The 21,542-nt window shown below is 45.5% G+C and overlaps 1 protein-coding gene across 1 annotated transcript in view; it reads left to right on the top strand.

Moving 5' to 3' along the window:
- KIF26B (kinesin family member 26B) overlaps window positions 1-21,542 on the top strand; it is a 567,584-nt gene that overhangs the window by 444,790 nt on the left and 101,252 nt on the right. Inside the window, exons 6-9 of the mRNA XM_003410922.4 lie at window positions 8,064-8,270; window positions 15,082-15,175; window positions 16,875-17,137; window positions 20,973-21,156. Of these exons, the coding sequence (XP_003410970.1) occupies window positions 8,064-8,270; window positions 15,082-15,175; window positions 16,875-17,137; window positions 20,973-21,156 (748 nt within the window). The remainder of the gene's footprint in view (window positions 1-8,063; window positions 8,271-15,081; window positions 15,176-16,874; window positions 17,138-20,972; window positions 21,157-21,542) is intronic.

The raw sequence follows: 21,542 nt of genomic DNA on the forward strand, positions 1-21,542 counted from the left end.
TAACAAAGAGAAATTTATTCTTTCATAGTCCAGTAGGCTAGAAGTTTGAATTCAGGGTGCCAGCTCCAGGGGAAGGCCTTCTCTCTCTGTTGGCTCTGGAGGAAGTTTCTTGTCATCAGTCTTCCCTTGGTCTGGGAGCATCTCAGCACAGGGACCTCAGGTCCAAAGGACGCGCTCTGCTCTCAGCGCTGCTTTCTTGGTGGTATGAAGTTCCCATGTCTCTCTGCTCGCTTCTCTCTTTTATATCTCTAAAGAGACTGGCTTAAGACACTACCTAATCTTGTATAGCTCATCAATATAACTGCCGCTAATCCATCTTATTACATTATAGTGATAGAATTTACAACATATAGGAAAGTCACATAAAATGGTGGACGATCACATAAAATGGTGGACAGTCACATAAAATGGTGGACAGTCACACAATACTGAGACTCATGGCCCAACTAAGTTGACAGATTTTTGGGGGGACACAGTTCAATCCATGACAGCACGCTTGTGGGGTGGGGCCATGCAAATAAGGTAATATATGGAACCCTAACAAGGCGATTGGTAAGTTTTGCCATCCTGCTAGGCTTAAAATGAGCCTTCCCAGAGGCAGAAAGAGGGGGACCTGACTACCACCAATAAGAGACTGGAATAGAGCACATCATTTGGACCTGGGATTCCTGTGCTGAGACTCTCCTAGACCCAGGAGACTGAGAGAGAGAGCTGTTACACCAGAGACGGCAAAAGTTGGCAAGAAGTAGTGGCAGAGAAATGGTGGCAGCAGAGGCAGCAAAACCAGGAGACTGGCAGGAGATGACACGGTGAGCTTACCAGCCCACTGAGTGAGAAAGCTAAGTGCCTTCGGGCAGGAGGCTTGCTGGCGGAGTGGGGTGCCTCCGGGCACATGGCGGAGCTAGGTTGCAGACCCATTGGGTGAAAGAGCTAAGTGCCTTCGGGCCAAGGCTTACTGGCAGAGTGGGGTGCCACCGGGCCCTTATTGGCAGAGCTAAAGGGCTCTGTAACACTTGCCCGAGTAGGGCAATGGGTCAAGAGCCAGAGAGAGGCCTACCTGCCGGCATGGCTGAGAAGAGTCTGTCCTGATCAAAGAACTGTACCCTGAATTGTAACCTGTTTCTTCTCTATTAAACCCCATAACTGTAAGTATGGCTTGTGAGTTCTATGTGGCCACTGCAACAAATTATCAAACCCAGCAGAGAAGAATAGTGCCATGGAAGGGATGGCTTTTGTCAGAACTGGTGAAAAGTTTGGAGAAAGGAGATATGTCTGACCTCTGCCTCATAGGAATCAGCCTTGGGCTGAAGCCGATGGTGATTCTCTCTGCCCCTCGTGAAGTTAGAGATCAGATGCCTTCACCACATAATTTTTATAGAAAGGAATAAAATGAGGGAAATTTAGTTTTTAGATGCTCAGATCAGAGTTTGCATGGATTACTTACCTTTCACCAAAATGTAAATAGATTATAAGCCAAATAAAACCAAACCTGTTGTCATCAAGTCAATTCTAGCCTGTAACAAAGTAGGACAGAGTAAAACTGCCCCATAGGGTTTCAAGGCAGTAATCTTTATGGAAGCAGATTGCCACATCTTTCTCCCACAGAGTGGGTTGTGGGTTCCAACCACCAACCTTTCAGTTAGTAGTTGAGGGCTTAACCACTGTACCACCAGGGCTCCTGAACAGACCATATATTCTTTAATTTTGAGGCGGGCAGCAGTCGGGGGGAGGATGATTTGTTCTTTATCTCACTTGTCTCTGTCTATGTGTGTACTTATTAGAGAACTTTTTGCTTTAGTTTGCAAAATTAAGCCTAGGAAAGAGGCTTCTGTTGTCGCTAAGTTGATGTAGAAAGCATACTTTACACTATCTGATTTAAGGAATGTGCTTTCTTCTTAGATAATAACACTTTACACCTCTATACTGCTTTACTGTCTATCTCTGTAGTTCTTCACAACTATCCTTCAAGGTAGGTAGCACGCAAACAGGCCCGTTTTAGAGATAAGAAAGCCAAGGCCCAGGTTAGTGACATGATTACCTTAGGCTGCAGAGCCACTCCTTGGTGGTGGCATCTGGATTAGAACCCAGCCTCCTGGCTCCCCATTCACAGCTGTGCCTCTTACACTCGGGTGCTTGTACCAAGGGAGATACACTTTTGTTTTTAGATACAGTGGGCCCTCTTGTTATCCCCCTAACTTTTTCCCTCAAGAGTTGAATCATACCCCCAACTGTTTAGAAACTAGGAAAGGTTTCTTGGTCTGCACTGAGAGTAGCATGGTGCTGCTTTTACCCTGTCATGGCAATCATCAGGCAGGACCCGGGAAGACCAACCCAGCCTTTTGCTTACACTTTGGCTCTCTCAAGCTGATCAATAGTTCTGCAGATCACATTTCCCCGTGAAGAATCCAGGCCTCACCATCACTACCACTCACCTCACTAGTAGGGAAATAAGATCCTGGCTAGAGTCGCTTTGAGAAGTGATGCACTACACTTGGCTGCGCTGTCTCATTAGATGACTGCTTTAGTTTTAGAATCCCTCTGCCAATGTTACTTTTTCTACTTTCCCCGCTATCCTTACTGTTGGTGGCTTATGATCAACTTACCTGATTTGTCAGAGACCCTGAGTGGTCTCTGGAAATGGTTAATGTGCTTGGCTGCTAACTGAAAAGTTAGAGGTTTGAGTCCACCCAGAGATGCCTCAGAAGAAAGTCTTGGTAATCAGCTTCTGAAAAATTAGCTATTGAAAACCCTATGGAAGCATGGAGGGCGGATAAACCCCTGAAACTATTGCCCTGAGATCATTTTAAACCGTAAACCAAAAGTATCCCCTGAAGTCATCTTAAAACTGAACAATAGTTTAGCTTAACTAGTAAAAAAGGTCTGCCTTGAGCATTATGCCCTTTTAAGAACTATCTGTACGTGATCAAATTGACAATAGCAACCTGAAAGATCAGACAGGAGCCTTAGGGGGCAGTGAGTTTATGTTAATGAGGGAGGAACAACTCAGAAAAGGAGGGTGAGAATGGTTGCGCAACTCGAAGAATGTAATCAGTGTCACAAAACTGTACATGTAAAAACTGTTGAATTGGTGTATGTTTTGCTGTGTATATTCTCAACAACAACAATAAAATAAATAACATTTAGAGGAAAAAAAAAAAAAAGTCCTGTGAAGCACAGAGCTGGAATTGACTCGACAGCAACTGATTGATCTTATTTGCCTCTGATTTACCTTGGGGAAATATTTCCAGAAACTTATGAATAGGTGTGGAAGGTTCAAAGGTGATCCTAATACTGCCGCAATTATTCCAGATGGTATTTCTGGTTAAGTTGATTTGTTTGCACCTTGACAAGCTTCTACAGGGCTCATTCTTAAAATTCTAACTTTGACGTCATATAAAGGGAGCAACAATGTAGAAACGTAAAGGAATTGAAAGATGTTCATGGTTAACCTGTAACCTTGAAGAGGAAAAAACTATCACTATCAACATACTTTTATCGGATACTTCTTGTGGCCAAGACACAGGTCAGGGAACAGCCCATTGTTTTATATGTGTCTGTTTGTTGTCATCAGTTGCCACTGAGTCAGCTTCGACTCATGGCGACCTTGTGTGTAATGGAATGAAACAATACCTGGTCCTCTGCCATCTTTGCTGTTGTTGGTATGCTCAAGTCCATTGTTGCAGCCACTCTATATTTTGAGTGACTTCGACCTAGGGGTCTCATCTTCCAGAACTATATAGAGCAATATTCTGTTGTGATCCATAAGGTTTTCACTGGTTAATTTTCAGAAGTAGATCGCCAGGCCTTTCTTCCTAGTCTGTCATAGCCTGGAAACTTAGCTGAAACCTGTCCAATGTCGGTGCATCATTGGTGACCCTGCTGGTATTTGAAATAGCTTCTAGTCTCAACTAACAGATGCGTGGTGGTATGTATCTGTAGAGGGCCATCATTGCGGTATCCTTAGAAGTTTAAATGAAGCTAATGAGTGAGAACAATGGATGGAGTTCTCTGTTCCTTCCTTTACCTTGTCATCATCCGTGCTCTTTATCTGCCTGGTGAGGGATTCTTTGAATGGTCAAATTTGTCCAAGATCCTTCTAAGCTTTATAGTCTGGAAAAAGCCTCCAGCCAGGAAGCTACTGGGTAGAGAAACAGGCAGAGGAGAGCCTTCTCCATCTGCACCACATATCTGTGTTCTATGACTGGGGGCAAACAGGGATCTCTGTCTGCTGTGATCCTGCATGGCTAATGGTGAGCGATTATGGGGCCCACTCCTCATTAGCCTCCACTCGGGCTATGGTGGCCATTGGTGATCGCCCCTATATTGATGGAGTGTTTGTACAGTTCAGGAGCTCTCAGCGAGTCTCTCTCAATTCCTTACTCCCTCCATCCCATAATGCAGTCCAGAAGGAGGTGCTGAAATGATTAATGAGCAGCACATAGAGACAACTGCTGCCCAGAGCAACAGCTGTCTTGTACCATCCGCTGAATAATTAGATAAACGAGGCCAAAGTGGGGTCTCGCCCAGTGATGACTTTGGTGCAGGAGATACTCACCTCCTTTCCATTGGATCAGGGCTTTGGGCCCTCCTTCCCTCCACCTGACTGTTTCTGCAGCTTTCCACACTCCATGCCCAACAGGTCTGCCATTGGGAGTGAAGTAGTGACTGTCTCCTTTTGCCCTGAGAGCCCTGGAGAAGGCTATGTATGCTAACCAGCGTCTGGACCCTCCACCCAGGCCTCAGGAAGAATAGGGGTAAAGTGGATGTTGCCAAGAACCTGCACGGGATTTGTAACAAAAGCTAGAACTTCTGGCAAAAAGTCTGGGGGGCTTCTTGATCACAAGTGGTATCTCCGAAGTACTTTAATTACAGAGGATTAAGCAGGAAGTTGCGTGTTGGACCAAAGGAATAATGACACAAAGGAAGCGAAGCATAAAAACCTAATTTCCTTCCTTTAAGGGGGAAAAAAAATCTCCATTTATTTAAATGAATTGCAAAGAAAAGAAAATAGTGTGGCATTTCCCCCAGCCAGAGTCCAATGGGTTTTTAAAGGGCTGTGTATCTCCTTGGCCAGACCAGCAGCCGGGAGCTGCAGCCTGTGTGCAGAAATTGAACTGCCGGCCTTGGGGCTTCATTAAGATGCAGGAGTGTTCCTCCCGGACAAATGACTCACTAATTCAGAGCCTTTTTCCTGCTTCTCATCGTAGGCCCTTGACTGGCTTAGCTCATATTTTAAATTCAGCACCTCTAGTTACCCAGAGATTGCATGTGAAATCGGGAAATAGAAACGCAGTGGACCATGTGACTCCATCAGTTCTGCCCGGCATTGCAGCATCCTTGACTTACAATGTTTAGAAGCCAGGAAGCCAGAGGCCCCAGGCCCCTACCAAAAGCTGCAACTTGAACATATGCTCTTAGCACACCTGCTGTGTTACTGGGGCAAATCTATAGAAATAAATGGAACTGCAACAAGACTGGAAATTCACAGGGAACATGTCCAGAATGGAATGCAGACAAACATAGCAGCTATTGCCATCTATGCAGTGACAGTGGGATTTCATGGTGTTTTACTAATAGGAGTCTTGTCAGGCCCAGCCCTTAATAACTGGCTCTGCTATAGTGCTCCTTCATGGTGTCCTGTTTGTGATTCATGACACCCAGAGTCCAGGGCAAGGAGTTCTAAAGCCTTGTCATTAACACTGTGAATGGAAAATGGTCAGATATCACAATCTGATGAAGCAATTAAAGGGTGGAGGGAGGAGGAAAAGTAAGAATCAAGCCCCTATCGCATCCGCTGTACCACAGTCAGCAGGTCACACATCAACACTCTTAACCTTTACCAAAGTCCCAAGAGATAGGCATTGCTTTCCTGTTATACAGGGGAGAGAACTGAGGCTGAGAAGTTTGACAATGGGAGGTGGCAGCTGTCATAGTGGAAAAATCTGGGCTTTGGAATCATACAAAAGTGGGTTCAGATTCCAGCCTTACCACCCACAAGCTCAGTGTTGTGGGCAATCTTTTAATATCTGTGCACCAGTTTTCTCATCTGTAAAATATGGACAAGTATACCTACTCACTGAAGATTACTGTGAGGATGAAATGACATAATGTGGATAATATCACAGCTCTGGCACATAACAGACCCTCAGAAAATGGCGGGTATCATTATGTGCCATCACAGTGGGAAAACCACAATTAGAAGTCAGAGAGGGCTGCCTCATTCCAACCTTAGGTTCCTTCCACCACAGCACTCAGCCTCTGGATCCACCGGTTAAAAAACCAGTTGCCACCAAGTTGACTCTGACTCAGGGTGGCCTCATGTGTGTCTGATGAGAACTGTGCTCCACAGGGTTTTCGATGGCTGATTTTTTGGAAGTACATCACCAGGCCTTTCTTCCAAGGTGCCTCTGGGTGGACTTGAACCTCCAACCTTTTGATTAGCAGCTAAGGGCGTTAACTGCTTACACCACCCAGGGACTCCTCTGGATCCACACTTAGGTATTATTCCTAAGTTATGAGAACAAGCACAGAGGGGCGCAGGGCAGTGCATCTGAGGAGCTCAGTGCCCTGGGAATCAGCTTCATTTCAGCTGTATGCACTGCGAATTAGTTCCCAAGTCTTAGCAGACAGAGCCGAGAAATGCAGGACGGTGACCTCACTGCACAATGTATATTATTCTCTGAACATTTCTGTATGTTTAAAATATCTTAAAAATTTACAACCCCTCTGCCCCCTCCTGCCATAAAAAGCTGTGTGACTGAGATCTCATTAAACCGCATAACAGATTAGATGAAGGGAGCAAGAGAGGGGAATTTTTTTTTTTAAATCCTGTATATATGTATATGCAGAATGTACCCCACTGTTTTTTTTTTACCAGAATAATCTGTTTAGAATAATCTGTTTCTATGTCTGTCTGCCCTGCTATTCCATGTATTATGTGTCTTCGTATCCGAATGCCTAGTCCGTAGTAGATGCTCAGCTGACATTGTTGACATGTGATGCGTGTTAAACTGAACTAGCAACATAGTAACAAAGAGCTGGTGAGAGAACAGACCTCCTCCTCAGAGGACGTTAGCCTCCAGACCTGTGTGTGAGGCTTTAGCTGGATTTCCACCCGCCTGAGGCCGCCAGGGCAGGTGGCCTATTTCCGTAAGTACCATGCTCAGTCAGGGGATTGAGGCTGGACTGGCTGTCAGCACTGGCGATGCTCGAGTTAAATTATTCAGAAAGTGGGTTAAAGGTGCACTGCCTCATGTTTCTCACGGAGATGCGCTTTCGTTCCCTGAGATGACAACAACTTCTGTATACTCACTTAATGGGATCCCAAATAACATGTTTCAAACAAATCTTTTACCATGGTTGCCCCCTTGGAACACATTTCAAATGCTGACTGTTAAAAACAGGCCGTTTCACAGCCCTCTAATGATGACACTAATAACTGTGGGTTTTGTCTTCAAGAGTCCTGATGAGCACGGACGGGCGAGAAGTAAATTATGGTGCTAACTTTTACGTGCGTGGTTTATTGATCTCTGAGCATCAAAGGAACTGCACCAGCCCCTATAGCTTGGCAGTCTAGGTTACCTTTTTATCTACGTAATTGGGCCACCAGGGCACAGTTAATTTTCAATTTACATTAATAGGAGGAGAAAGAACATGGTGGGCCATCTCCATATGAAAGTGGGAGACATATCAAAATACTCCACCTGGTAATTATAAGCATATCAGTTTTCCCATGACCCACTAAGGATTATGCTGTATTTCATCATAACTTATCATGAGAAAGCTCAATGCTGCCATGTCTATATGTGTCTCTGGAGTACATAATATGGAGCCCTGGTGGCGCAGTAGTTAAGAGCTTGCCTGCTAACTAGAAAGCTGGCAGTTCAAATCCACCAGCCATTCCTTGGAAACCCTATGGGGTGGTTCTACTCTGACCTTTTGAGTCGCTATGAGTCGGAATTGACTTGAAGGCAGTGGGGTTTTATTTTTTAGAGTACATAAAGACATCATAAAGTGCCCAGCTGCCTTAACCCATGTGGTTCCCCATCTTTGTTTCTTAACAGGTGAAAGTCATGGTTCGCATCTGTTCCACATTGGCTCGTGACACCTCAGAATCCAGCTCCTTCTTAAAGGTGGACCCACGGAAGAAGCAAATCACGTTGTATGACCCCCTGACTTGTGGGGGTCAAAACACCTTTCAAAAGAGAGCCAACCAGGTCCCTCCTAAGATGTTTGCTTTCGATGCAGTTTTTCCACAAGATGCTTCTCAGGTGGGTTTAAAACTCTTTGTCAGGCTCAGGCAATTCTGATGAGTTTAAAGAAGTTTTTACTCACTCACTAGTACCTGTGAGCTGGGAGGGCATCTTCTGGGGCACTGCGATGAGCCGGCCCCTCATCTACACAATGACTTTGGGAGCCAATTTGAGCTCCATTGAATAGTTGAGCCCTTTTGAATTTCTGGTGTCATACCCTGGGCAGGACCAGTATGCTGGAATTTCAACAGGTAGATACACAGAAGCAGGAAGACAGCAGGCAGAAGCAGAAGAAAACAACTGTGTCAACGTGCTGGGGTCCATTAGTGAATGGACCCCACTCCTGCCTGGGCTTCTGCGTGTGGGCAAATAAGAAGGCGAAGGACCTTTTAGGGAGCTGGGTTAGAGTTAGGCAAAGTCTTAGAGCCCTTTATAAGTACACTGAGGTTGAAGGCAGGACTCTAGTTCTAGCAAGGAACTGGAATGCTAGGCAGAGAAACCGAGGCTGAAAAGCAGTTCTATGGCCTGAATCAATGGGGTGGAGGGGAAGAAGAGAGGCTGGGGAATAGCTGTCGTATCAGTTAGCTATTGCTGCATTACAAATCACCCTAAAACTCGGTGGCTTAAAACAATAAGCATTTATTATTGCTCATGAGTCTATGGGCCAGCCAAAGAGTTCTTCTGGTCCTAGATCAGCTCACATACATGATCAGTTGTGGGTTGGCTAGGTAGTTTTGCTGGCCTTGGCTGGGTGCTGTAATGCATTTGGGGATTAGCTGGCTTTAGGTTGGTCTAGAATAGCCTTGGCCAGGACCAATAGTCTCTCTTCTACATTGTCTCTCATCATTTAGCAGGCTAGCTTGGGCTTGCTCTCATGGCAGTGGCAAGAAGCCAAGCATGCGAGACCTCTTGAGGCCTAGGCTCAGAATTCCTACAACATCACACTATTGACCAAAGCAAGTCACAGACCCTGATTCAAGGGGTAGAGAAGTAATCTGTCTCTTGATGGGAGAAGCTGCCAAGTCATGTCGAAAAGAGTGTGCATAGAGGCAGGGATGAAGAATTATGGCCGTTTTTGTTGGTCAACAGTAATTACAATTTGTAAACTATGCGGGGGCCCCAGGTACCAAGATTCCTGGGCCACAGACAGGTAATTAATTGCATACTCTGCCAGATATTGCAACTACTCCTGTAGTAGACATCTACTCTCACCGGGATTGGCCCTGGGAGATTCGCTGAGTGTGGGTGGTACCAAACAGTGCCTACTTCTGCGAGGGGCTGGGGATTGGAGGGGGTCATGAGCCTAGGGTTGACTGAGTACAGAAATAAGTCAGGTTACAGGTGTACAGTGGCCTACTTTGCCTGCATTTTGGTGTCAGACAGCTTCATCTTTCTAATTCGTTTCTAATTAATGCCATGTTTAGTATGGTAACTGATAGCCTATAGCTGAGCCTGAGGACAACAGTGCTAATAGTTGCCAGCTCCAGCTTCTGTTAATTCCCTCCATGTCGCATCTGAGCATAGGAAGTGATGATGTTCAGGTAGACTTCTGTATTACACCATAGGCATGTAGCACATATTATAGGCTTCATTCATTAGGAACCTGAGCCTCTGGTTTCCCCCAAAGAGTTTTACCCAGAGAAGACAAAGTACTTTATGAATCAGTTCAATGGTTTCTCTCTTCATTATGTTTTTTTTTGGTGTGTAGTACCACCCAATGGGCTCAGTAATCTAAACCTGACCTTGGGTCTAATAAACGGCCTACAGGTAATTTAATTAACACAGTTAAAACTTTTCAGAAACCAATCTCCATAAATGGAAAGCATTCCAAAGCAGACCCTAAATTAGAGACTACTAATGAGTTTTAGATTTATTCCAGAAAAAGGAGCCATTTTTTATTGTTAGTCTTTGCTTACATTTCGTAAGTGGTTCCAGTGCTCAATAGACTCAGTCCCCATCTGAGGGCAGTTTCACTTACTTTAGAATGTTTTACTTTTTGAGAAAATTCCAGTATTAAAATAAACTCCATAAATTTGCAGTTTTCAAGTAGTTTTATATTCATTAACTCATTGGACTCTTGCGTAGTGGTTAAGAGTTAGGCTGCTAACCAAAAGGTCGGCAGTTTGAATCCACCAGGTGCTTCTTGGAATCCCTATGGGGCAGTTCTACTCTGTCCTATAGGGTCACTATGAGTTGGAATCAATTCAGTGGCAATGGGTTTTATATAAAGTAATACAACTGAATTTATTACAGGAGCCCTGTAGTGGTTAAGTGCTACAGCTGCTAACCAAGAGGTCAGCAGTTCAAATCTGCCAGGCACTCCTTGGAAACTCTGTGGGGCAGTTCTACTCTGTCCTATAGGGTTGCTATGAGTCAGAATCGACTCGATGGCAGTGGGTTTAGTTTGGTTGGTTTTTTGGTGGCGTGGTGATTAAGAGCTTAGCTGCTAGCCAAAAGGTCAGCAGTTCAAATCCACCAGCTGCTCCTTAGAAACCTATGGGGCAGTTCTACTTTGTTCTGTAGGGTCGCTATGAGTCGGAATCAACTCATCCACACACAACAACAGAATTCTGTGGTGTAGAAAAACGGGACATTACTATTTTCACATTACAGACAAGGAAACAGAGACTCAAAGATTAAGTCATTTGTTCCTAGCCCCTTTCCTGAGTAGACATCTTTCCTATAGTCTTCCAGGTAACCTCTGTGTATCCTGCTTGGTTTGCTGGATAATTTTACCTCCACCATTCTTACTAGCAATGTGTCCTTTAAAGTCACTTAACTTCTCTGGGCCTCCAAATCCTCGTCTGTAAAAGGGAGGTATGACTAAAATACATCTCATCAGTTGCTGTGACTCGTTGGGTTTATATACATGACATATTAGGACACAGTCAGGATATATTAAATGCCCAATAAATGTTAGCTGTTATTACTATTATATCATGCTCGTTGTTAGCGCTTGTTGAGTTGGCCCCCTGACTCATGGCATCCCCATGCTCAGTGGGCTCAGACCATTATGAGCCATAGGGTTTTCACTGGCTGATTTTCAGAAGTAGATTTCCAGACCTTTTTTCTAGTGCGTCTTATTCTGGAAGCTCTACTGAAATCTGCTCAGCATCATCATGGCAACACGCAAGCCTCCAGTGACAGATGAGTGGTGGCTACGTATGAGATACATCGGCCAGGAATCAAACCTGGGTCTCCTCCATGGAAGGCGAAAATTCTACCACTGAGAATGCCCCCATATCATCAGTGGTAATATTAGTGTCTTGTGCTGGGTGTGACCAGCCTCAGGCCCCTTGGAGTGGACACCCTTTGAGCCTCTGAAGCACAGAAGCAGGAAAGTGTGCAGAGCGGACCTCTGCTCTCAGGCCCTTGCTGTTGGTCTGTGAAGCAGCAGCCACCATGGTGGCCTGGGGTAATTACGAGCTATGCCTTCTCTCAGTTTCTAAGGACATTAGCTTCCTGAAGCTAAGCAATGATCAGAGTATTTCTTGTTATTCATTGTCCTTATGAGTGATCCTCATTATCTGTGAGTCATCTTGGCTGTCATTAGCTGCCCACTGCTGGGGCAGACCTCTGCTTAGGCGAGGGTTGGTAGGGAGACCTCAGACCTGCAGTTGGGAGAGGCTTCCTACAGACTTGGCCCTGCCCACACGATCTGTGCTTGGGACGGCTGCATTCTTCTCCAGGCCAAGACGGAAAGGCAGCCAGGGCCCTGTTATGGATTGGAATGTGCCTTCAAAAAAAGACGTTCTGCAGCCCTAACCTCTGGTACCTGTGAACATCACCTTGTTTGGAAATTGGGTCTTTGAAGATGTTATCAGTTTATATGAGGTCATACCTGAGTAGGGTGGGTTCTAATTCCATCTAAGTGGTATCTTATTAGAGAGGAGAAAATACACAGGAAGTCAGACAGAGGAAGGATGGGCATGTAACTCTGGAGGCAGATGAAAGCCAGAGAACACCAAGGGTTGCTGAGAGCCACCAGAAGACAGGAGACAGGCATGGAACAGTTTCTCTCTCAGAGCCCTCAGAAGGAATCACTATGACCAATACCCTGATTTGGATTTCTAGCTCCCAGAACTGTGAGACAATCAGTTTCTGTTCTTTAAAGCCCCCACATTGTGGTGTTTTGTTATACAGCAGCCCTAGGAAGTAACGCAGGTCCCCAGGTGGCCAGTGTCAGCTCTTCAACAAACACCATATGGACAGGTTGCTGACCACTACCTTTTCGGTGGATTACCGGGCTGGACCTCTGCAAAGTGACGCTGGCCCCGCCCTGTTCCACAGGAGGCCACTCCCGTGTCTGCACCCCACACAGGCCTCTGCACAAGTTGACCTGTGAAGGCAGTTTGGTCCACACACAGCCATCATTCTCCCCACTGACTCTCGAATCTAACTCAGTTTATTTTATGTATGTCTCAAGGCTCTCAGCCTCCCAACCCCCATCTCAACTTAATGTCCAAAGAAGGCATAGTTCATTTGCAATAAGTTCTCCCTGTTCTGGAGCGGTACCTCTGGCAAATTCCATCAAGATGGTAGGGCCTCAGTCCTAGGGTTTAGCTCCAGCCTCTTGTTGCCTGGGTCCTGGGGGTGTGTGAAAGACCCGGTGGTCCCCATGGCAGCACTGTCCTGCCATCCCCTTTGCCTAGGAGGAGCCCCCAGCAGAGCTGCTGCGGCCCGACCACCAGAACAAGTGACAGTTGTTAGGAGTGTGGTTTTTCAGTTTTGGTTTGGGAGAGGAAATTGATTTCCAAATACTTAGGTTCATTGTGCTGCTGAAACCTGGAGCTGAATAACCACATTCATTGCCGAGGCTGCTGGTTTTCAGATTCCCACTGGGAGGCACATTGCTCTGATTACCATGAGCAGCAATGTTTGCACAGCCTGAATGCTTCGGTGAGGTCTGACTCCAACTCTGAGACCGAAATGAAGGCAACAAGTCACAGGGCGTAATTCTCTCCTCCTGCTGCTGCACGAATTTCAGATGCTAACCAGAGAGAGAGAGGTTTCTTAGACCTCCAAGTTCGTCCACAAAATGTATGGAGTTCCTGTTGTTTTCTGTATTATTGGGCCACCACTGGTCCATCAGTTTGTTGTACTCTGATGGCCTTCGTGTTACTGTGATGCTGGAAGCTATGCCATCAGTCTTTCAAATACTGGCAGGGTCATCCATGGCGGACAGGTTTTGGTGGAGCTTCCAGACTAAGACAGGCTAGGAAGAAAGCCTGGTGATCTAGTTCTGAAAATTAGCCAATGAAAACCTTATGAATCACAACAGGAAATTGTTCAACCTGCTTGCTTTGGACACATCATCAAGGAGGATCAGTCTCTAGAGAAGGACATCATGCTTGGTGAAGCAGAGGGCCAACAAGGCTGAGGAAGACCCCTGGTGAGATGGATTGGCACATTAGCTGCAACGAAGGACTTGAACGTGCTGGCGATTGTGAGGATCTACAGCGTTTGGTTCTGTTGTACATAAGGTTGCCACGAGTCAGAACTGACTTGATGGCAGCTATCTATCGCCATTATCAGGAGTTTTGGGGAAATAACAACGGAGTCTGAAGACCCTGGCCCCGTCTAAGGAGTTAATAATCGACTTCGAGATGGGACACACACAATAGCTCAAGAACACGCATTATAATGTTCTGTAAAATGGTGACTGATACTGTGTAACTTGAATACATCAGTAGAGAACGAGAGAGGAGGCCATGGATTGAGAAGGAGGGAGGAACTCGGGAGAGAAGGCAGGCATGTATCACACTTCTTCCTGCTTGTATTAGAACCGCAAGGTTTTTCAGGGTCTCTCTCCTAAAAATGGCACATCACCATTACCGTCTAACAAGCTGGCCCATTTCATAAGCTGTATTTTGTTAATACATAAGAGTAGGACCTAGTTTACAGAGGGTGAATGTTGTTGTTAGCTAACCAATGTCCAGTCGGCCCCTAACTCATGATGAGCCCATGTACAATTAGATAAAACGCTTCTGGGTCCTGAGCCATCCCCATATTAGTTGCAGACTGGACCCATGTGATCCATAGGGTTTTCATTGGCTGATTTTCAGAAGTACATCACTAGGCCTTTCTTCATAGTCTGTCTTAGTCTGGAAGCTCCACTGAAATCTCTTCAGCATCATCCAAAAAAACAAAAAAACAAAAAAACAAACCCATTGCTGTCAAGTCCATTCTGACTCATAGTGACCCTATAGGACAGAGTAGAACTGCCCCATAGAGTTTCCAAGGAGTACCTGGTGGATTCGAACTGCCGACCTTTTGGTTAGTAGCCGTAGCTCTTAACCACTATACCACCAGGGTTTCCTTCAGCATCATAGCAACATGAAAGCTTCCACTGACAGATGGGTGGTGGCTGCACATGAAATGCAATGTCCGGGAGTCAAACCTGGGTCCCCTGCATGCAAGGCAAGTATTCTACCACTGAACCACCAGTGCCTCATAGAGGGTTAATGGAATGTTTAAATGCCTTGCCAGGGAGGCCAAAGTGGACATCAGGAGAGAGAAATGAGGTTCATGGGTGCCCTGGGTTCCCATTTCAGCCTGCCCCTGCTTGGTTTACAGGTACAGCAGCCGAAATGTACCACCACTTAATGGAAGGGTGTTTGCAGTTAATGTGTGATGCTCAGGCTTGCAGGGAGTGGAAGGTTCTGAAGGGTTCTGAGCACCTCTGGCACCTCACGATAAAGGCTAACCCACCTGGGAATAGGATGACTCTGGGACCATCAGGCCAGGAAGGGGGATTCACCTTTATGTTGTTAGTGGTGTCTTGGCCCATTTGGTCCGCTCACCTCTGTGTTTCCTCTGTGTCTGACAGGCTGAAGTGTGTGCTGGAACCGTGGCAGAGGTGATCCAGTCTGTGGTCAACGGGGCAGATGGCTGCGTGTTCTGTTTCGGCCATGCCAAGCTGGGTTAGTAAGAGCTTTACTTCTTCCTGCTGCTCGTGGGGTTCCCTGTGGGCCCCACCCGTTCTTCTCTCTTGGTCCCAGAGTCCTCAGTTGAAAGGAAGGATTAACTTTTTTTAGGTACTGAATTAGATAATCATGAATAATCAGTTCTGGTTGTGAAATGTAGGTGTTCACTGTAAGTGGAAATGTAGGTGTCCACCATAAGTGGATACCCACCCATCTAAGAGAGTCTTCAAGTCCAAGAGATGAACAAAGGAGTTGCAGGTTGTTCCTAGTTGGCACAGGTCAGAGTCAAGCCCAGAAAGCAAGCAGGGACATGTAGATATCCTGAGCAAGGACTGTTTGGGGAGCAGATAGGGTCTCCTACCTTCCTGAGAGGATCAGGATTGGTAGATGGAGCCAGCACAAAAGCCAGAGGAACAGCCTTCAGGCAAAGTGCAGACCTGAGTTAGGACCTGCCTGGGTAAGTAGCCCGACAGCCATCCCTGCTTCCCACACGCTGTAGGGAGCATCCCAGTGCTGAATTTTCTGTGAAAGGAGGCAGTGAAACACCCCAACAAGGGTTTAATGATTCAGTCCCCTCACGGTGCCTTCTCGCTCCTGACCTGTGACCATCTGCTTACCAGGTCCTTGTTTACCTGCATGATAAGTTAGTAATCTGGGGAGCTCCAAAAAGTATCCCTTACAGAGGAGATAGAGGCCAGTTCAAGGCCAGGACAGAAAGCCCATTTCATCTCACTGACACATCTGTCTCCCCCAGCCCTTCCTTCTCCTCTTGATCTCTGATCAAAGCAGTGACCCAGATTTTAATGGAAATTGCTCATGCTATATAAAAATATACACAGCATTTAACTTGAGAAAGGATATGAAGTGTAAGTATGTGAAGTTAATCTGTGGGACGGCTATTAAGGAACCGTAATTGTGATGAAAGGTCCTTGCCTTTCCACTATATGTAAAACAGTGCAGGAACCGTAGAGCTTATGATGTCTGGAATCTTCCTAAAGGTAAAATGGTGTTGGATTTTGTCATCTGTCTAGGCCCTCAAATTCTTTATTAGAGCCATCTAATCTGTAGTACAAGGAAATGTCCTTTTTTGTTGTTGTCAATGCTTTTAATTCTCTCACATTTTCATTTCTTCCCTCTTCCGTACTTCCCTATGCCTTTCTACTGCATTTGTTGCGTCTGTTTTTGTAAAAATACGTATAGCACAATATTTGGCAATTTAGCATTTTTCATATGTGTGATTTTGTGATATCAATCACGTACAACCATCACCAATATCCACTGCCAAATTTTCCATCACCATAAACAGAAACTCACTGCTTCCTAAACGATGATACCCCTTCCTCTGTCCCTCCCACCCCTGGTAGAGGGAGACGACTAATACACTTTGGTCTCTATACAGCTTCCCATCGTAGATATTTCACATGAGTGAGATCATACAGTATTTGTCCTTTTGCACCTGAGTTACATCACCAGCATAATGTTTTCAAGGTTCTTCCATGTTGTATATCAGGACTTCCATTTCTCTTTATGACTGAGTGGTATTCCATTGTCTGTATGTACCACATTTTGTTTGTCCATTCATCTGTTCATGGGCATTTAGGTTGTTTCTACCTTTTGCTTTGCATCTGTTTTGGGGACGCAGTGGAGTGATGCCTGAGCACTCACCCTACTTCTCTTCCTCCCCTTGCTCTTCCAGGAAAGTCCTACACCATGATTGGAAAGGACGACTCCATGCAGAACCTTGGTATCATTCCCTGTGCTATCTCTTGGCTCTTTAAGCTGATAAATGAACGGAAAGAAAAGACCGGAGCCCGTTTCTCCGTCCGCATCTCAGCCGTGGAAGTGTCGGGGAAAGAGGAGAACCTCCGAGACCTGCTGTCTGAGGTGGCCACGGGCAGTCTGCAGGACGGCCAGTCCCCGGGGGTGTACCTCTGCGAGGACCCCATCTGTGGCATGCAGGTGATTGATCCCAGAGCTCGGCTGGCCCCAGGGGGCTCTTCCCTACCTCGGAGCCTGTGGCATTTCAGCCCGTGAATCACTCAACATGTAAACTCGAAGGCTTACGAGTGTTTACTTTAAAGTGGACTGGAACTTTATGGCCTGCAGCTGCGGGGCCATCTGCTCACCCAGCCTAAATATTTGTACCTTGAATCTAATTGACAATGAGCAGGAACCACAATTGTTGTAGCATTTGGGGGGAAATTGAATTCACTTTCCTTACACCCCTTTAAAAAAAAAAGCACGATCTTACTTTTGTTTAACAACAAACCGAAATATTTACTGCTCCGCACGAATTGCTCCAGCCATTCCTGTGGCTGTTTATGGCCCTATAAACTGTGTTTCTGGCACTGGGTTATAGCCGAATTAGTAGTGCTGAAGGAAAAACTAATAACTGCTTTCTAATTAGAACCAGGATATAATTGCTACAACTGTGGAAGCCAAGAGAAGCTCCAGTTCACCTTTATAGGGTCCCGTGCCCAAAGAGGGTTTCACACTTGCAGTTTGAGGATAGTTGTAGGAATGGCTCAGGAGCTCCCTAGTTCACATCTAGAACAATCAATTCTTTCAGTCTTAGCGCTAGGGTTTAGTTTCAAGTGTTATCAGAAGCCTCCTTTTTTAGACAAGTGTTCAGTTTAACAGGAGTCCCTGGGTACTGCATATGATTAATACACTCCACTGTTAACTGAAAGATTGGTGGTTCGTGTCCACCCAGAGGTACCTAGGAAGAAAGGCCTGGCGATCTACTTCCCAAAAAACAGCCATTTGAAAACCCTCTGGAGCACAGTTCTATTCTGACACACCCTAAGTCGGAGTTGACTCGACAGCAACTGTTTTTTTTAATGGTTCAGTTTGATAAGTACCTGCCTTATCCCAACTGGGATTGCTTTCAGGTGAGGATAGCCCAGTGGCCTCTGTTACACCCATCTGCTGAAAACTGACCATGCCATTCCTCTGCTTGAAGTACCTCAGATCCTCCCATTTCCCGTATATACCCCTCGTTTCAACGTTCCTTATGATTTTCAAGGTCCTATATGATCTGGCCCCTGCCTACCCTTCCAGTGTCATCTCTTACCATTCCCCTCTTTGCCTCCCCTCTTAAATTATATTTAAGTCCTCTAAGAAGGCTGTGCTTCTGAAATGTCAGTGTACATATAAATTGCCTGGAGAGCTTGTTAAAATGCAGATTCTGATTTGGGGCCCCTGATTCTGCATCACACCTTCGTTAGCAAGGCTCTAAAGCACCAATTGTACTCTCTCATACCTCTGGGCCTTTGCAGATTCTGTTCCCTGTGTATGGAACACTCCTCCTCCCCCTCAGTCTTTATCTGGCTACTTTCTTATCCTTTTGGTCTCAGCTAGGTGTCACTTCTTCCTGGAATCCTGCTTAGGTGTTTCTCCCGGGGTCACCAAAACACTCTATAGTTCTTTACTCAGATTGTAATTGCCTGATTAGTTCTCTGCAACTTCCAGAGATGAAAACTCCAATAGGGTGGGTACCATGTCTAACTAAAATTGGCTGTTCATAATTTTAACAGATGCATCAGATAGCATGTGTGTGTGGGATCTAATTAGAACACAAACTAATTGGTCATGCCAACCTTAATTCACTTTGGAATGACGCTTTCTGGAGTACTGGTTGTCAAGCTTTAGTTGGATCCACTCAGAGGACTTGTTAAAACACTAATTGCTGGGCCTCACCCCCAGATTTTCTGATCCAGTCAGTCAAGGCTAAACCCAATCCAAACCAAACCCACTGCCATTGAGTCTTTTCCGACTCATAGCGACCCTATAGGACAGAGTAGAACTGCCCCATAGAGTTTCCAAGGATCATCTGGTGGATTTGAACTGCCAGCCTCTTGGTTAGCAGCCATAGCACTTAACCACTACACCACCAGGGTTTCCCAGTCAAGGCTCCCAAAACCAAAACAAGGCTAGAGCCCCCAAAGTTGCATTTCTAGCAAGTTCGCAGGTGATGCTGATGCTGCTTGTCCAGGGATCTGCGCAGACCATATCTACACAGTACCTGCGACGGAATCAGTGTTACCCTACCTACTGCTCCTGTTCCAGGTTTTACCTGGACATTGAAATACACTATAACCTCCACTCATTGGGCCATTAGTGAAGTTCCATTTAGGTGACAGTTCTGGTTCACTGAAGGCTAAGAAGTAGCAAAAGAAGAAACCAACATCCTCATTATTTTAATTCTTGTTTAAAACTCTTAAAAATTCTTTGGTTTACTTTTCTACCACAGTCAGTACAAAACAGTGAACACAACACAGTCTGTGTGAAGTTTGAGGAGTTTGATGGTCTCAGGTTCTAAATATTGGCCCTCAGAGTTCTGAATTCTAGATAGAGTCAGCGTAGAAAATTGTCAGAATTTGTGCTGACCCTAAGGCATACATATACTATGAATCAGTTCTTTGAATAAATCTAAAATATGAGTTTACTTTCCTCCCAAAAGGAGAGTACTGGACCAATTCTGGTGATATGATTGTTCTGATTAAGGCTTACTATCATAGGAAACCCTGGTGGCGTAGTGGTTAAGAGCTGTGGCTGCTAACCAAAGGGTCTGCAGTTTGAATCTGCCAGACGCTCCTTGGGAACTCTATGGAGCAGTTCTACTCTGACCTATAGGGTTGCTATGAGTCGGAATCGACTTGATAGCACTGGGTTGGGTATCATTGCCAAGAGGTCTCATAGGATTGAGAAAAGTTACCTATTCTGCCTTCTTTAATCACTTAATGAGTGTGCCACAAGCATGAAATTAGGAACTGAAGATAAACCAAAACCAAACCCATTGTCAAGACGATTCCAACTCTTAGCAACCCTGTAGGACAGAGTAGAACTTCCCCATAGGGTTTCCAAGGCTGCAGTCTTTACGGAAGCAGACGGCAGCATCTTTCTCCTGCGGAGCAGCTGGGGGGTTCAAACTGCTGACTTTTTGGTTACCAGCCGAGTGCTTAACAATTGTACCACCAGGGCTCCTCAAGACAAAAATACCAAAACACCAAACCCGTTGCTGTAGAGTTGATTCTGACTCATAGTGACCCTATAGGACAGTGTAGAACTGGCCCATAGAGTTTCTAAGGAGTGGCTGGTGAATTCGAACTGCTGACCTTTTAGTTAGCAGCCAAGCTCTTATATCCTTTAAATGATAGGGTAAGACTTTAAAGTATCTTGGATTTCTTATGTGCCCTTTATATGCATTTCTTTTTGATTATTCTAGTCAATGTGATCTAAAATTGGCTTCTGTTAAATAAGTGGAAAAATTAGGAGTCAAGTTAAAACTCACCAAGTTTTTACTCTTTTGGGATACCAGTGCTGCCATTCTGATATCACAGTTTGCAACCTACCTAGACCCTGTCCCCAAACAACCTAATCTTTGAAATCAAGACAAAGTCACAACCCTTCTGTTTTCTTAGGTAAACGGTTGGCCCAAGGTGTTGGTCTGTAGCGATAAAGATGGGTCATCTGCTCCCATTGATTACTCAGATACAACCATTTGCTTTTCACACCTGCTATTTACAGATTCTATTGACCTTATAAAATGACTAAAAATTTGTTTTACTTGGTAAGTTGTGCTCAGTGTTAATTTTCAAAGCCTGATTAATTAAGCTGAGCATTGCACCTGGGTATAGGACCTTGATCCAGAGGATTATCAGGCCGAGGGAGGCATGGAGCTTCACTATGCAGAAAGGACAGCCAGCTGAATAGAGCCATTAAGACACAGGCTGGAGTGACTGGAAAGCCCTCACCAGCCTGCACCTTCAGCTCTTATCTTCTTGTCTTCCAGCTGCAGAACCAGAGTGAGCTGCGGGCCCCCACTGCAGAGAAGGCTGCCTTTTTCCTGGACGCTGCAATTGCCTCCCGCCGGAGCAACCAGCAGGACTGCGATGAGGAGGACCACCGGAACTCCCACATGCTCTTCACCCTGCACATCTACCAGTACCGGATGGAGAAAAGCGGGAAAGGGGGAAGTAAGTCCGCCAGTTTCTATCCTTGCTCTTCCTGATCAGCTTTCAAACCAGTGGAAAAGATTCTCATCTAGGGCGATCATGACCATTTTTTAATAGAACTCCAATATGGAGTTCAGTAATTTGTAATTTGGAATCCCTGGGTGGTACAAACAGGTAATGCACGCAGGTGCTAACCAAAAGGTTGGACGTTCAAGTCCACCCAGAGACACCTCAGAAGAAAGGCCTGGTGATCTGCTTCTGAAAAGCAGCCATTGAAAACCTTGTGGAGCACAGTTCTGCTCTGACACACACGGGGTCACCATGAGTTGGAGTCAACTTGGTGGTAACTGGTAATTATAGTTCAAGAGAGTTGTCCAGAGTCTGGGCTAAAGTTTACTTTTGAACTG

This window comes from Loxodonta africana, chromosome 25 (genome assembly GCF_030014295.1).
Source record: "Loxodonta africana isolate mLoxAfr1 chromosome 25, mLoxAfr1.hap2, whole genome shotgun sequence".
NCBI lineage: Eukaryota > Metazoa > Chordata > Mammalia > Proboscidea > Elephantidae > Loxodonta > Loxodonta africana.